The sequence below is a fragment of the Nuphar pumila genome, unplaced genomic scaffold, assembly GCF_984573655.1.
Source record: "Nuphar pumila unplaced genomic scaffold, dmNupPumi1.hap1.1 HAP1_SCAFFOLD_167, whole genome shotgun sequence".
In the NCBI taxonomy this organism is placed as follows: domain Eukaryota; kingdom Viridiplantae; phylum Streptophyta; class Magnoliopsida; order Nymphaeales; family Nymphaeaceae; genus Nuphar; species Nuphar pumila.
In genome coordinates this window covers 26,739-41,229 of record NW_028323199.1, presented here as the reverse complement: position 1 = coordinate 41,229, position 14,491 = coordinate 26,739, and the positions used below count along the sequence as shown (strand labels likewise).

Genomic DNA, 14,491 nt, shown 5'->3' with positions numbered 1-14,491 from the left:
CTAGAAGCATGCGAGCTTGCCACCCCCGCCAAGCTGTTTGAATGCAAACAATGGTCCGATGAAGTGCCGTCTTGCGCAGCCGCTCCAGCTGGCAAGGAGCCCTGGGCGCATGAAGAGCAGCGTCTTGCCGACGCACCAGGCCGTCTGTGGTAACCGCGCCGCGTGCATAACGGCCACACCCAGATGGCGGTATTCCTCTGGCGTCAGGCTGTACCCCCCAACGCGCGCCCGCAGCCCGTCCTCCCCCGTCAGCAGCATGTGGTACCTCTGCAGCGCAGAATGATCCCATACACAAAACACACATAACAAACATGTAACAAAACACAGAGCATGAGCAGCATGTGGTACATGTGCAGCGCAAAATGATCCATACTCCAATAAACACGAAACAATGCCGGAGCATCAGCAGCACGTGAATGATGACGATCATGCATTTTTCTACAGCACTACTGCATCCACATGGACATTGGCAACTCCAGGAACTGCTTGTGAATAATGTGTTAAAACCAATCGGTAACCACGCCAGCTCCACGCAAGCGAGCACTATGCCTACGAGGACAGGCTTCAGCCACAAGCCCACGCGGCCACCCGCGCAGTTCCTCTGCGGCACATCACAAGCCATGCAGACCGTATATGGCACTCCATGACTGGGAATTGGCATCCATGATTTCTCCACACATTTGTGTAGATAGATTTCTTGCAGACGATTTGCAAAAATCATGCAAATTTGCGGAACTGATCTCCTGAGACTTGCAGCCATCATCCCCAAACATTTGTGCGATGTTTTTCTTGCAGACAGACAGCGTCGTAGCGTGGCGCACCTGTGTGACTGAAGCAAACGCCTTACGTGTCGGGAAGCCTGCTGAGGCGATTCGAACGGCTTCGAGGACGCCGCCGGCGCGCAGCTGGTCAGCGGAGTACTCGGGGGAGAACTTTCCCGGGCAGCCAGACTCATTGGGCTTGATGCAACGCACGTAGTGTGGCTTGCACTCGTAGAGCTGCGTCATGAGCACTCGCAGCTGCTTTCGGAAACGCGCCCCCACACTCTCCATCCTGTGCAGGAATCAAGAGCAAGAGTCAGAGCACATCCAACGCGTTGTTGGCTGAACCATGCACAGACTGCATTGACGCCGCCCACAGTAACGCCAGAGCATCATAGAACACCTCCCAGTCTTGCACCCAGCTCACCGCGCTGCTAATCTGACCAACTTAGGCACCTTCATGGAGTCCAATTTGATCAAAAGTGCAGAGTATCGTCCCCACAACATAATGAAGGTGACGGAAACGAGAGGTCCCAGCCCCAGGCCTGCCTCACACACACCCTACCTTCTCACGGATGACGATGACGATGTGTCGTTTCACATCACACTACCGCAATCACATGGACAATGGCAACTCCAAGGACTACTTGGACATTAAAGCTATCATCTCCATTGTTGTGAAAGGTTACCTCCTCATCATTACTTCCGCCTGAGGCGCGCGCACCTGGGCCAGCCTGACAGATCGATCAGAAGCAACGATCCCCCACAACCCTCAACACCAGCGTACCTGAAACTGCTCTGCTGGCCGCTAGCGGATGCAGCCGCAACAACCGCAGCGATCTCCTTCACGAGCGAAAGTGTGGACTCCTGCAGCAGAGCGGTGTGCTCGGCAACTACGAACTCTAGATTCTTCTCCATGAGGTGCTCACACGAGTAGAGCACCTCCCCCCGCGTAGTGCGACACCGCAAACGCCTTGGGGTGGCGGTTGGGCGCCCCGAACCGCGCGGTGCTCGCCAGCGTCCTCCTCAGGGTGTCTGCGAGGTCCTGTGCTGTGGTCCGGGACATCTTGCAGGCTTCGTCGATCATTGGAAAGACGCCGCGGACGGACTTGCTGCCCTCGAGTAAATCTAGGCACACCTGCAATCCAGGCACCCGAAGCTTGTACTGTGCTCGGTGACTTGCTTTGCTTGAGCTGATTATATTCTCACCGTACCGTGTCAAGATCAAGCTAATGAGAGGATTGTTTTTTCTCTCCTTTGACTTCATTCCGGCCTGATTTACCCCAGTAAACGTTCCCTCTCTCTATTATGAAGGGGATCACTTCCAGGGTCGTCAATCAGTTGGTTTTGCCTTATAACATACAAAGCAATTCACTGATCTTTGCCTGGCGAGAAACGAACAGAACCTCAATCAAGCCACGCCAGGTCCACGCAAGCGAGCACTACGCCTACGAGGACATGTCTTGATATGTGGGTTTGTCAAAACCCTACAACCTTGAAAACTCCCTCGCAGCGTCGACTTCAGATGACAGCTGAGGGCTGGAATGATGCCGGATGGCGGTGATTGCTACTCTGGTGTAGACGCCGCGTGAAGGGCAATCACCCTAGAGTGTTCCAGGGCACTTGGTGTCACCAAGGCAGCAACGGAATACCGTACTGCCGCTAAAAAATCAACCGAAATCGCAAGAAATGGCCGTTTGAAAAGTTTCCATCCTAAATCTCCAGAAATGTTGGACCACAAATAGCATTTTTTTCTATCTAATTTTCGTGGCTATCATAATAAATATTCCCGATTTATTGTACCTACGGTTGAATGGTTTGCGGGATCGGACGGAGTTTGAATATTAGCGTGATTGAATAGTTAGCGGCGACACGGTATATGAATTGCCGAAATTTGCTGTCATACAGTACGCAGTACAGTCCCTGCTATGCCAACTCCCACCCAACTATCTCACCTGGTTGTCTTCAAAGTCGACGTACGACCACTCGATGCCTTCCTCCTTGTACATGCGCTGCTGCCCTGAGAGGATGTGGGCGTTGAACTGCTGCTGCAGCTTCTCGTTCGCGAGGTTGATGCAGAGCTGCTCAAAGCTGTTGTCCACGAAGCTCTCAAACCCGTAGATATCCAGGATCCCGATGCTCAAATTCCGCTCCTTGCCAGCTTTGCCGTTCTGGGTCGGCCCGCCTGCAACTCGCAGTATGAGTCCCGATGGATTTTGTCGTGTTTTGTATGTTTATTTTACATGTTTCTGGTAATGGTAATGGTAGCACTGATTCTCAAGTACTTCTTGGAGTTTCCAATATCCATGTGGATGCGGCAGTGTTGGTGAAAGATAGATCATCATCACTTGCAGGCATACATGTAAGCCGGGCTTGAGAAGTTGTCTCAAACAGAACAAGCAACCTGCCCATCCTCTCCATGGATTGTGTATGGCCTCATTTTTTGCATTCGATCGCACAGCCCGCGCGGCAGATGGCTGGCAGACAAACAACATATCTGTCGCTCTAGGGGGGTCAATGGGGGTCATTTGATGGGGTGAATGGGGTTAGTTGGCGTTGATGACGGTCAATGGTGGTTGATGGTGGTTGACGAGGGTTGATGGGGTTATCAAAACGTACTTGCTGCGTCATTATTGGATCCGGAGATGCGTGCGTTGACTGCAGTGACCACCCAGTCAAACAGCTGCGCGTACAGGGTTTTGGCGAGAGCGTCTCGACTCGCTGTAGCCGCCGCCACATCCAAGGGCTTGACGATGCTTTGGTCCCGCATTGTGATCGTCCGGCTCAGCAGCGCCTGACGAAGCGTCTTCTCAGAGACCTGCGTGACACAGACGGGCATCATTTCAAATCTTCAGATTGCCGCACCCGGCGTGCTGTCCTATGCGCAGCTGTGTCGCGCTATGGCAGAGTGAGCACAAGCTGATATTTCCTTTACAACACGAACGCATCCATATAGACATTGGCAACTGCAAAGAGGACATCTGGACCAGTGCTCCCATTACCATCACCTGAGGCCGCATCGCTCTTATAATTCATCCATTCGACCATTCGCTCAGTCGGGCGAATTACAACAGGGCCGCGACCGTACCCTACCGCCATCCAAATGCCATGCGGTTGCTTCATCTGTCGTCGAGGACTCATCATCCTCATTCCAGCTCACGTTGCTGTTTGGCCCTTTGCGTGATTGCCGAACAATTTTGTTTTTTGTATTGCTGTTTGCCCCTAACTGTGCATGTCACATGCTGAGGCACCAGCACATGTGGGGAGTGATCAACCAACGTGTTGCAAACTACAAGCCCCGCACTATGTGCAAGCATCATGTTCACAGGGTTCTCCCAGGGCGGAGACCTTGAAGACACTCCAATCGAAATGGCGGTCAGCCAGATAAAAGCAGGAAGTTGACTGCACGTGAGTCATGTTACAATGATGTGTCTTTTGAAAACACTACCGCATACACGTGGATACTGGCAACTCCAAGAAGCATTTGGCAATTAACCAGCGCACAACTCCGTGTCAGCGGTGGGTGAAGGAAACCGCTTTGTGGCGCACCTGCAGCAGCTCCGCGGCCACGGCCATCGAGGAAGCAGAGGCCTCGTCCGAGGGGCCAGCCTCCATGCCGTCGGAGGGGGGGGGGGAGAGGTCCTCCGCGGCGGCAAACTGGACGTTCCCCAAATGCAGGATCGCCGCAACCAGCTGCAGCAGAGCCTCGCGCTGCGCCTTCTGCAGTCCGATGATGTTCATTGCCGCGACAGTTTTGGCAAACTCGTCCGCGTCATCCACCCCCGCGAGATGGAACTCCTCGCTGGCAGCCAAATACGCGAACGAGCGCGCCCCGCCCTCGAGCTTGAACTTGGCTCGGAGCTCTGGGGAGGCGCCCGCGCAAAGCTGCACCGCGTGAGGCTGAGTCAATATCGTCGTGTGTTGTTGTGGTTGTGATACAGAGTGACTCGCGCAGCTGACGAGTGCACGTCCAACACCATGTGCCCATGCAAGTAGACTTTGCCTCTCGGAGACGAGGGCCGCATCGCTCATACGTTCAGACAAAAGACAAGACAGTAAAATCGATCGGATAATGCTCAGGCGTGGCTCGAAAACAATCAAGCGGCCCAACCCCATCGCGTGCACGTTAGATTAGGATGAGCACACCCTCCGTGACTGGCAACGTCTCCAAGGCAAACGGACACCAGCAACCTGGCGTAGTTCCTGATTCAGTTCAGAGTACCGAGTGTTGAGGGCGGCAGACTCATCGCACCTGATAAAAGATGTGGTAGGAGCGCTGTCCAGGCTCGACGCTGACGACGCGGGACCGTTCAAGCAGGAACGTGGACACGTGAGCGCCGTTCACGAAGCCCGACGGGTCGAAGAGCATCTGAACAAACTTGCCAAAGCGCGACGAGTTGTCGTTCCGCGTGGTTTTGGCGTTGCCAAAGGCCTCGAGGAGGGGGTTTGACTGGAGCACCTCGTCCTCGAGGGCGCTGGCAGAAGCGCCATTGAGGGAGCGGGGGGAGATGATTCCATTGGATCGGGCCGACAGAGCGGTGGAAGTTTGCCTGGCAAATCCCCGTCGGGCGACGGGGAGGGCGCGGTGCGCGAGGTACTGCATGACCATTTTGGCGCTCTCGGTTTTGCCAGCCCCGGACTCCCCGGAAATGAGGATGGCTTGCCTATCTCCGTCGACCATCATCGAGTGAAACGCCTGCGCATTCAGCATCATGTTGGTCGAGCATAACGTCGAAACACACAATCATGAGGTTGATTTTGCATACTGGGCGCTCTATGCGTTCTATAGGATCCAGCAACAATAGTGTCAACCCACCTATGACAAACACATTTCCCGTTTTTGTTGAATTCCGTTCCCAAGTAGTCTTGAACATGCCAATCATCATTGCCAAGTAATGCCTGGAATTGCCTATGTCCATGTGGATGCGGCATCTTTCGAGAATTGATTGAGTATGACTCGAGAGAGTGGTGTAAAAGAATGCAGCACATTTACATCGCACGGAAATCAGCGAGCACAGGATGATGCATCATTACATCACATAGACATCACACACACTTGGGAGAAAGCATGACTTGTCCGGGGGCCCAACAACGGACACACGCCGAGAATACGCCACAAATCCCCATGGCACTCATTGAGCATTGCTTTGCGTGTGGGGCTTCTCCACTTCGCCTTGCACCCTGCCTGGTGAATGTGTGGCAGTCACTGCATGATTGCGCTTGCGCTGCTTGCTGAGGACACCAATGTTGAAACGTGTGATGGGAAGGAAACAAAGCGCGAATTTCTCGGGCATTCATAACAAAACACAGCCCATGTGCTGCTCAGCTGTGTCTGCAAGACAGGGGCACACCTGGCAACGGCTGTGTCAAGTTATTGAGCTAACAATACTCGAACTGAAGCTCAGCTGGCGGTCTAGATCGGTGAGAGGCAGTCCACGTTATCGTGCAGCTAATGTGCAGAACGAATGAAATGCAGTGCGTTTCCGCAGAATGGAATGCACATCCTTGTCTGAGCAACGACGAAACACACCTCCTCCGCGATCGCGTACACATGCGGGCTCATCTCACCGAGCGTGCTGTCATGGTACTGAGTCATCATCGCTGCGCCGTACAAGTGCGGCAGCGGCTTGTGCGGGTTGACAGCAATGAGTATGTTTTGCGCATGGGTGTAAATGAGGTCTAGATCGTATCGCCCCCGCAGCGTTGCAAGCACGCCAGGCTCATGCAGATAATCGAGCCGAACAAGGTCCTCGGTGCCGGCATTATCGACGTCTCCACGAAACTGAATGTCGCTGGGAGGGGCTTCTATGTAGGAGCCATTCTCGAGCTGGACGCGGACGAGAGCGGGGGCGTGGGGGGGCGCCCCCCCCCGGCCGCTTGGCAGTGCTGCTGGCAGGGCGCCTTCTGCGACCGTGCCCTTGAGCCATGAGCATGAGAGTGCGCCCACCAAAGCAGCTGCGCTTCTCTCCCTCGGGCGTGATGCAACCCACACCTGCGGCACTTGACAACCGATGAAGAACTGCGAATAAATGACACACAGCCGCATCCACGTGAATCAGGTACGGGACAGAGGAGTTGGGGGCGAAAGATCTCTCTTAAGCATTCAATTCCTCAACGGGTTGTTCTCGCATTCCAGCTATTTGCGCGATCATGATGGTGTATACGTTCCTTACACTACCGCATCCACTGTGATGATGTCTTCTTGAAACACTTCCTCATCCACATGGACTTTGGCAACTCCAAGAATTTTGATGCTACCTCAAGTAAGCGCTCAGTTCAACCTATGATAGACTTATCAGACCGGAAACTCGCTTCAATGGTAATTCACGTGCTGTCAATGCAAGGACAGTGTGTTGTGGCATCCTCACTTCTCAAGTAGTCATGTCATGGTTCATCGTATGGCTGAATCTTGCTTGGTTTGACATGTATCCTCTAAGTTACGATCTCTGTGGACACTGACTGGCTGACGAGTGTAGGCTGCCACGTCCTTGCTTCGAAATATGATGGCGCAAACAAATATCCTCATGTGCTCCTCTATTCAACAGGCTGGCTCCTGTCATGTTCGTCAGTGACCTGACCAGTTATTGCTAGATACCTCTTTGAGCTTTCGAGTTTGCATGCGACTGTGTTTCAGCAGGTTCTGTGATGATCGGTTTGGGCAATTTCATTCTTTGGGATCGTTCGGCATAACCCCTTGTGCACCATGACAGTAGGACCAGGGGTCTTACAAGGTTGATGCAGGCCTCTTCGTGTCTAGGACAATGCAAACTGGCAGCCGGCTTGCTCGCAGTGAAGCCATTTAAATTTTTTTCGCATGCCGTAGCCAGTGTGCGCGAGCATGATGCTCCAAAATACTTGAAAACGAAGCAGCCCCTGCCTACCCGCTTGCTGACTGGCAGCCACCCTGACCACCTTTCGCCAACCTTCCAACGTTGTCGCCCCAAACATGATATTGTGCGATTTCCCAGAGTTTCTGAAACGCAGGGTTGAATCTTGGGCAAAACAGGTGCCTTCTGCTTGGCTAAAGCAGATCAAGTGTGACAGTCGGTCGCGATGCCCCTTAACGAACGCGAGCGTTTGGAGCTTGAACGTGGAATAACGGTTGCCAGGTTGTGGCGCAGACGCGGTGCAATTGCAACGTTCGGCACAAATGCTTTTATCCACAAAACGCTCAATCTAAGAAATGGTGTACCGCGTGGACCCAATCGCGGCATGACGCAATTCAAATTGAAAAGACCAGCCAGAACGAAAGATCAGGGGTCTGGGTTGGAGCTGTGTCCAAGCGCTCATGGCACACTCATGAAGAATTCAGGAACGTCATCAATTACTATGTTCGCAGAACAACGTTTGCACCAGAACTCACGGCGTATGGCCATATGTAGCATCACCACCCCACCATCATCAAAACAAGCTGATGAAGCAAGCATCGGCAGCCAAGACAGCAAGAACGGGGTAGCAGTTCATTGCTGAACCCATCTTCTGCGCACACGAAAGGGAGAATATTAGAGGCTGCCACGTACTGGAATGACATCCATCTGCCTGCCACTTGCTGAGTTCGTTAGCCGCAGGTTAGCAGCATCCTTCGCTGCCTGTTCTCACCACAGAAGACAGTGCAAACTTTTAGAAGGGCTCAATTCAGGGTACATGGCCACGCTAGCTGAGAACAAAATGTGCCGGGATGATAGCTATTTGCCCTGAACACGAATGAAGAGGTTCGGTCAGAACCTGAGAAGTACCCACCGCAGGATTTTTCACATGTTTGGCGTGCGAACGCACGGCGAATGTGTTCACAGGCAGCAACGCTGGACGCCCAAAAACGTGCTTCGGACTGTGTTCCAAACTTTACCCGCGAATCATTGCAACAAACGCTTGCACACGACATGACAACAGCATAATGTACATTTTCTTCTTATCCTCAGATTATTATTTAGCGCCACGGAGAAAAGGTTGTAAACCTGCAAGGATCGACAACTACACGTGACTCAAGTATCCTTAGATAGACAACTCGCCACTTCAGAAGGTAAGGTAAGGCTAAGGGTAAGCAGGCGACGCAGCCTCGAAGAGGGCGTCGTATCGAAGAACACGGCCGAAAATTTCCATATGCTTTGGCGTTTTTTATATCCATCAAGATTGGGACTTTCGTTCAGCACAGACAGGAACCCTAACAGCATGCAGACCATACGCCGAGTTTCAGCGAAGCCAGCCCTCACCCAGTCAGTCCGTACTGGCCGGAAATGTGCTCGTATTTCTCGCGTGAGAGCAGGGGTGGCTGATCTTCAAACAAAGTTTGGTGCGCATCAACACCAACTTTGACTGCAACTGTTCATATGCCATGTTGCTACGCATGTGGCGTACGGTACTGGTGTCGCATGTTCCATGTGTCCATATTTGGGGAGAATTCGCAAGAGAATTGGGTACATCGGCCGGTCGGATCCTCTCGGTATTGCAAGCGTGGAAAGCTTATAATGCAGAGAATATACTCTGGTTCAGCATCAGCGTGTTTCTCGAGGGCTATCATAAATGGCCGTTGCTATTCTAAACTTTAGGATGGCTTCGGCTATTGTGGAACAGGTCAGCTTGGCTTGGTGCATGGCGTTGCGTGGTTGGGTTCTCGCAAGACATGCGTTTCCGCTTGTGGTTGCATGTTTGCGTGGTGCATTGCAATGCTACCTCCACGCACATGTTACGTGAACATGTCCTTTTCATGCCCTGCATCTGCAAGGGAAGCTGCCTGCATTAATGAGTCCGCCCCCATTGAAGGGTTGTAGGTCTGAAGGCACAGTACACGACCACTTGATCGTTTTGGAGAGAGACAATGTGTGAAATTTGAATTCAGAAGCGTTAAGCGACAACAAGACCATTATCATTTACGTTGATCGCAACTGACCTCTCTGATCATGTTTGGTCATATGATCAGAGATGTGAGTGGCCTCAATGTAATGTAATGTGGTTATCGCTAAACATTCTGGTTCCCAGAACTTACAGCGCCGCTTGGGTAGTCCTAATCCACCATCGTTATAGTGAAATGTGACTGGACCTGCCATGCTGTCTATGATTTATTTGAGTGGACGTGGAATGCTGCCTATATTTGACAGCTGCAAGCGCCAACACATACCAATGACACCCCTGTCGAGTTACCTCACGCTGAACCTCGAGAGAAGAATTAACGTACCCGGAAGAGGGGTGCGAATAGCCCTCAAGTGCTTTCGTGTTCTTGCATGTGTTGTGAAGCTGTGATGATGTGGCTCTTGGCAACTGCCTTGCAGTATGCAACAGTATTGCAAGAAGGGGCCCTCCTCTGTAGGAGACCATACCCCGTGTGGATCTGTTGTAGCATGGGAAATCCACACGGGGTGTCAGCGTCTAGAGAGAAATGCCCCTTGATCCCAATACCTAGCCCATTGCAGTGCCAATACACGAGAGAAATTCAACCATGTCAGTATCCTGTTGATCAACTGATTCGTTGCTTGAGGAACATCTTGTTAAGAGCCTGGATGTACGCGAACCCTGACATCCTTAGCCGCAGATGTCAAGGTTCGCATTCAACACGTCCTTCAGCACAACCTCCCTGTCAAAGGCTCTACCGTGAAGTCTCACCACATCGCCACTAGGACAGCGGTGTCAACTCAGCTGCGACGACACCTTTAGGAAAGGCATGCTTGGATCAACTCGGGTCTCGACCTAGCACCATGTCCCCCACAATTCGACATGGCACACAACAGCCAGTTGTGGCCACCTCTAGTGTCTCTGGGAGCCTGCCTGATAACTATGAAGCAACCACTGTGACCCAGCCAAAATCTCCATGCATGAATGTGAGAGGTCTTGCTGGGATCGACGTGGCTTCATAGCCACATCATTCACACGGTTGACCGCCAACCTCTTTAGGGTATGATTTGGTGAGACGGTTCTGCACCCCTTCACCGGTGCGGGGAAACGCTGGACGTGTCCTCGCCCGTTTCAACGCCGGCATTGTGGGAGGCGTACCTAGTTTGCTGATTCTTTTTTTTTTGTACTTGTGCAGGGATCGACGGCCATGTGGCGGTGGAGGAAGGCAACGGAGGCCTGACCAAGGTGGTGCTGAAGCATGCATGCGGAAGTTCAGCCGAGGTGTACCTTTACGGAGCCTGTGTGGTGTCATGGAAGCAGCCTTCCGGTGACGAGATTCTTTATGTCCGCCCGGATGCTGTGTTCAGCGGCAAGAAGCCTATCTCTGGTGGCATCCCACACTGCTTCCCTCAGGTATGTGCTTGTGTGTTGATGTTGCTGCTGCTGCAGTTGCTGCGTGTCTGTACCCTGTACCCGTGTCGCATGTGCACGCAACACGACGGAGCGAGCAGCAAGTTGTCCACGGTAAAGGGTGGTAGAGCGCCACATTGCTGCGAAGTCGCCATCCTGATCCAAATGGCGCCAGGTTCCAGGCCCTTGGTGGCCAGTCTTACTCAGCTTCTTGCCTGATGCAGAGTCAGCAGTCATATCATGTAGGAACACAGCAAAACAACAAAGTAAAACACAGCTCACGACTCGGGCCGGGTCGAAAGAGCTCCAAATGTGCCGTTTTGTTGCTGGCAGTCCTCGCACACGAGAGGACCACTCTCTGCTGCATTCCGATTCGAAGCACGTAAAACACTATTGTACTTCACGATCTTCAAAGTGTTCCCTGGAGCCTTCTGAGGGCTGATACGATGCCGGATTGCGGTACGTGTTATATCGCGTGCGCCATGTGAAGAGCTGTCTGCTCAGCCTGCTCAAATTGCATTCGGTGTTGCCAAAGCAGCAACAAGCAAGGCGTAACAAGGACAGGTCGCCTATCGTCGTACGGCATATCCTAACCAACCCGGCTTTTACCGTTTCCTGCGGAGCAGCGATCGTCGTGGCTGCAACTGCTGCCGATGAGTTTTCACTTCTACAACTCTAACATGGGATTGCTTGATTGCGTTCTGCCTGCGCCGCCCAGTTCCTGCTCTTACTGTGTGATGTAATGATGCTTTATCACAACTACTGCATGCACGCCATGATCTCGATGCGAACTGATCGCCGTTCCGCAGTTCGGACCAGGACCAGCCATGCAGCAGCACGGCTTTGCTCGCAACCTGGAGTGGGCAATTTCATCGACATCGGCTGACCTGCAGCCCGATGACCGTGATCCCGAGGTGGAGCTAGTGCTCACGCCGAACGAGTACACGCGCGCCATGTGGGACTTTGATTTTAAGGCTGTCTACTCCGTTTCTCTCCATGGGCAGCAGCTCAAGACAGACCTCAGGTGACTGTCCATGCTCACACCCAGTGTTTCGCCAGACCCGCTGAATTTCCGGGTTCCAGGTATCCGAAAATCCACGATTGTGTGGGAGGAAGTAGGCGTAGAATGTGCTACCACTACCGTCACCTGAGGCAAGCGTATCCGGTTTAGTCTGATTCAGACCATAGCATGACCTGACAATTTTTTTATTTTTTTTCCTTTTTTTCTGAGTTGGCACCCAACAAAGCAGCGCTTCGCCGCAATGGGCCCCCACCCATATTTCTTTGCTCACAAGCAAAGCGCTTTCCATATATCATCATGAAAGGTGAAGTACTACGAACGCACCGCAGGCATATGTACATTGGCACCATTGGTGCAGCGTACGACACTGTCTGGCGGCGTGCAAACTGAAGCAAAACGCCTGCAGGATCATAAATGAGGGTGACAAGCCGTTCGAGTTCACCGCGGCCCTGCACTCGTACTTTGAGGTGCTAGGAGTTGATGTCGCTAAGGTCAAGGGTCTGAAGGGCCTCACTTACCTCGACAAGTCCGACAACCCTGAGAAGCCCACGAGCACTGAGGAGACGCGTGATGCCGTCACGTTTGGCGACAAGCTCGTAGACTCCGTCTATCAAAAGGCTCCCGAGTACGTGGAGCTCGATGTGGGAACTGGTGCGCTCCGTCTTGCTGCAGCTTAGTAAAAGGCACAGCAATGTTAACAGCATATTCCAATTCTGTTGCAAGAATGAGGTATGTTATTTGACCTGGTTGATGGCATGTAGCATTTCCGAAATGTTGTGCACGCCTTGCGATGCACTTGCCATGTTGTGCATTGGCAGTGGATTGGACCTGTGCGATCGCTTCAATTTCACCACTTGCATGTGGATGCGGAAGCGTAAAATGATATGCCAACATCATGTTGATCATCACATGCGTTCTCATGCTGCAGGGGCCGCGATTGCCATCACGTCTACGGGATGGGAGGACATCGTGGTCTGGAACCCTCACCTCACCATGGAGGCGTGCTACAAGGAGTTTGTTTGCGTAGAAAATGCCAAGTTCAACAGCCCAGCACAGGTACCTGCAGGGGAGTCATGGCGAGCGACCACCACAATGGAAGTGATCGATATTATCTGAGCGCAGGCATGTCAGTAATTACGTAGTGACAGGTGCCTCGATCTGTAATGCCGTTCAAACCCTGTGAGAGGATGGAATACCCGGGAATAAGTCAAGTTCCTGTGTTGAGGCGGTATTTTCATTTTCCAGAATGAACAGAAACCGGTATCAACGTGGATTGGAACTCACGCCAGGCAAATCCAAATGCTCTAAGAAACGCTCCCTGGAGCCTGCCACAACGCACACTTGGAAGCCAGTGGCCAGGAGCCCAACAGAAAAGAAATGAAATACCGTACTGCCGCTAAATATTCAAACGAAATCGCAAAAAAATGGCCGTCTGAAAAATTTTCATCCTAAATCTCCAGACATTTTTGGTAAAAATGGCGATTTTTACTATCTAATTTTCGGGGCTATCTTAATAAGTATCCCAATTTATTGTACCTACGGTTGAATGATTTGCGGGATTCGGACAAAGTTTGAATATTAGCGAGATTGAATAGTTAGCGGCGATGCGGTATGCCAGCTCAAAGAAGGCGGCGCCTAGCCCCACACGTGTACCCTCCCACAGGTGCATCCAGGGGCAGAACACTGGCGTCGACTTTGCGCTCCGCAGAAGTTTTGTGTGTTCCAAGTGTTGTTGCCCTGCCTGGCGGATGAATTTTCTCTGTTTGCGTGTTTCTGCGGCAAAGCATTTGAAGAATATGCGCCCTTGAGGACGTGCGGTATTCTGGAACGCACCTTCACGGTGGGCTCCCCTCTGTGGCCAGGGGACTTCGTGGGTCCCGAACGGAAGAGGAGGAAACCCAACCTCCTGCAACCCTCTTGCTAAACTCCTAGTTGAACCTGCGTGGGCCATGTTTCCTGTTTCATACCTCACTGTATTCGCGCGCAAACATTTGTAAATCGCCCGCGATGGCCGATGATCGCCGGTGCTGTTCCCGCGCAGGGGCTTCAGGCCGAAGCCCTTTGGGTGTGTCCTCGTTGGCGTATTGCTCGTTTGCGTGGACCTGGCTTGATTGATTTTGTTTTCTTTTTCTTTTCTGCATCCTGTTATGCCGTGCATGCCGGCTTATACGCACCTATCTCACGGCAGCTGCTGTTGCGCAACCCGACAATCACAGCAGTGGCAACGCATTTTCTTGGTGAAACGCACAAAATCATATTCGGCAAGTGCCTGGTTGTCCGGACAGTTGAAATATGTCCTCAGCAGTACTGGCTGTCGGCAGTGTTTGAACTTGCCAGTTCCAATACATCATAGGCCAACAAACATGGTTGCGATCAACTGCATGCTGTGCAAGAAACAACGTGCGGTGAAAACATGCAGTCGATGCACTGCGCATCCAACGCTTTGCTCTATGTGCTGTGTTGTAGTGCACGA

The 14,491-nt window shown here is 52.3% G+C and overlaps 1 protein-coding gene and 1 pseudogene across 1 annotated transcript; one reads left to right on the top strand and one right to left on the bottom strand.

Moving 5' to 3' along the window:
* Positions 1-6,807, bottom strand: LOC149810931 (myosin-6-like; annotated as a pseudogene).
* Positions 6,808-8,285: 1,478 nt separating this feature from the next.
* On the top strand, positions 8,286-13,134 carry LOC149810930 (putative glucose-6-phosphate 1-epimerase). The gene is made up of 6 exons (XM_089994063.1): positions 8,286-8,329; positions 8,909-9,051; positions 10,783-11,000; positions 11,807-12,021; positions 12,425-12,669; positions 12,947-13,134. Exons 1-6 carry the CDS (start codon positions 8,286-8,288, stop codon positions 13,132-13,134), a joined length of 1,053 nt encoding a protein of 350 aa, XP_089850189.1.
* Positions 13,135-14,491: the final 1,357 nt, after the last annotated feature.

What these genes read in the sequence shown, in the direction of transcription:
- LOC149810930 (XM_089994063.1), top strand. Translation starts at nt 8,286, where the DNA reads ATGACATCCATCTGCCTGCCACTTGCTGAGTTCGTTAGCCGCAG. An exon ending in TGATCTTCAAACAAAGTTTG is followed by an intron (nt 9,052 to 10,782) that starts GTGCGCATCAAC and finishes GTACTTGTGCAG; the next exon opens with GGATCGACGGCCATGTGGCG. An exon ending in GGAGCTCGATGTGGGAACTG is followed by an intron (nt 12,670 to 12,946) that starts GTGCGCTCCGTC and finishes CTCATGCTGCAG; the next exon opens with GGGCCGCGATTGCCATCACG.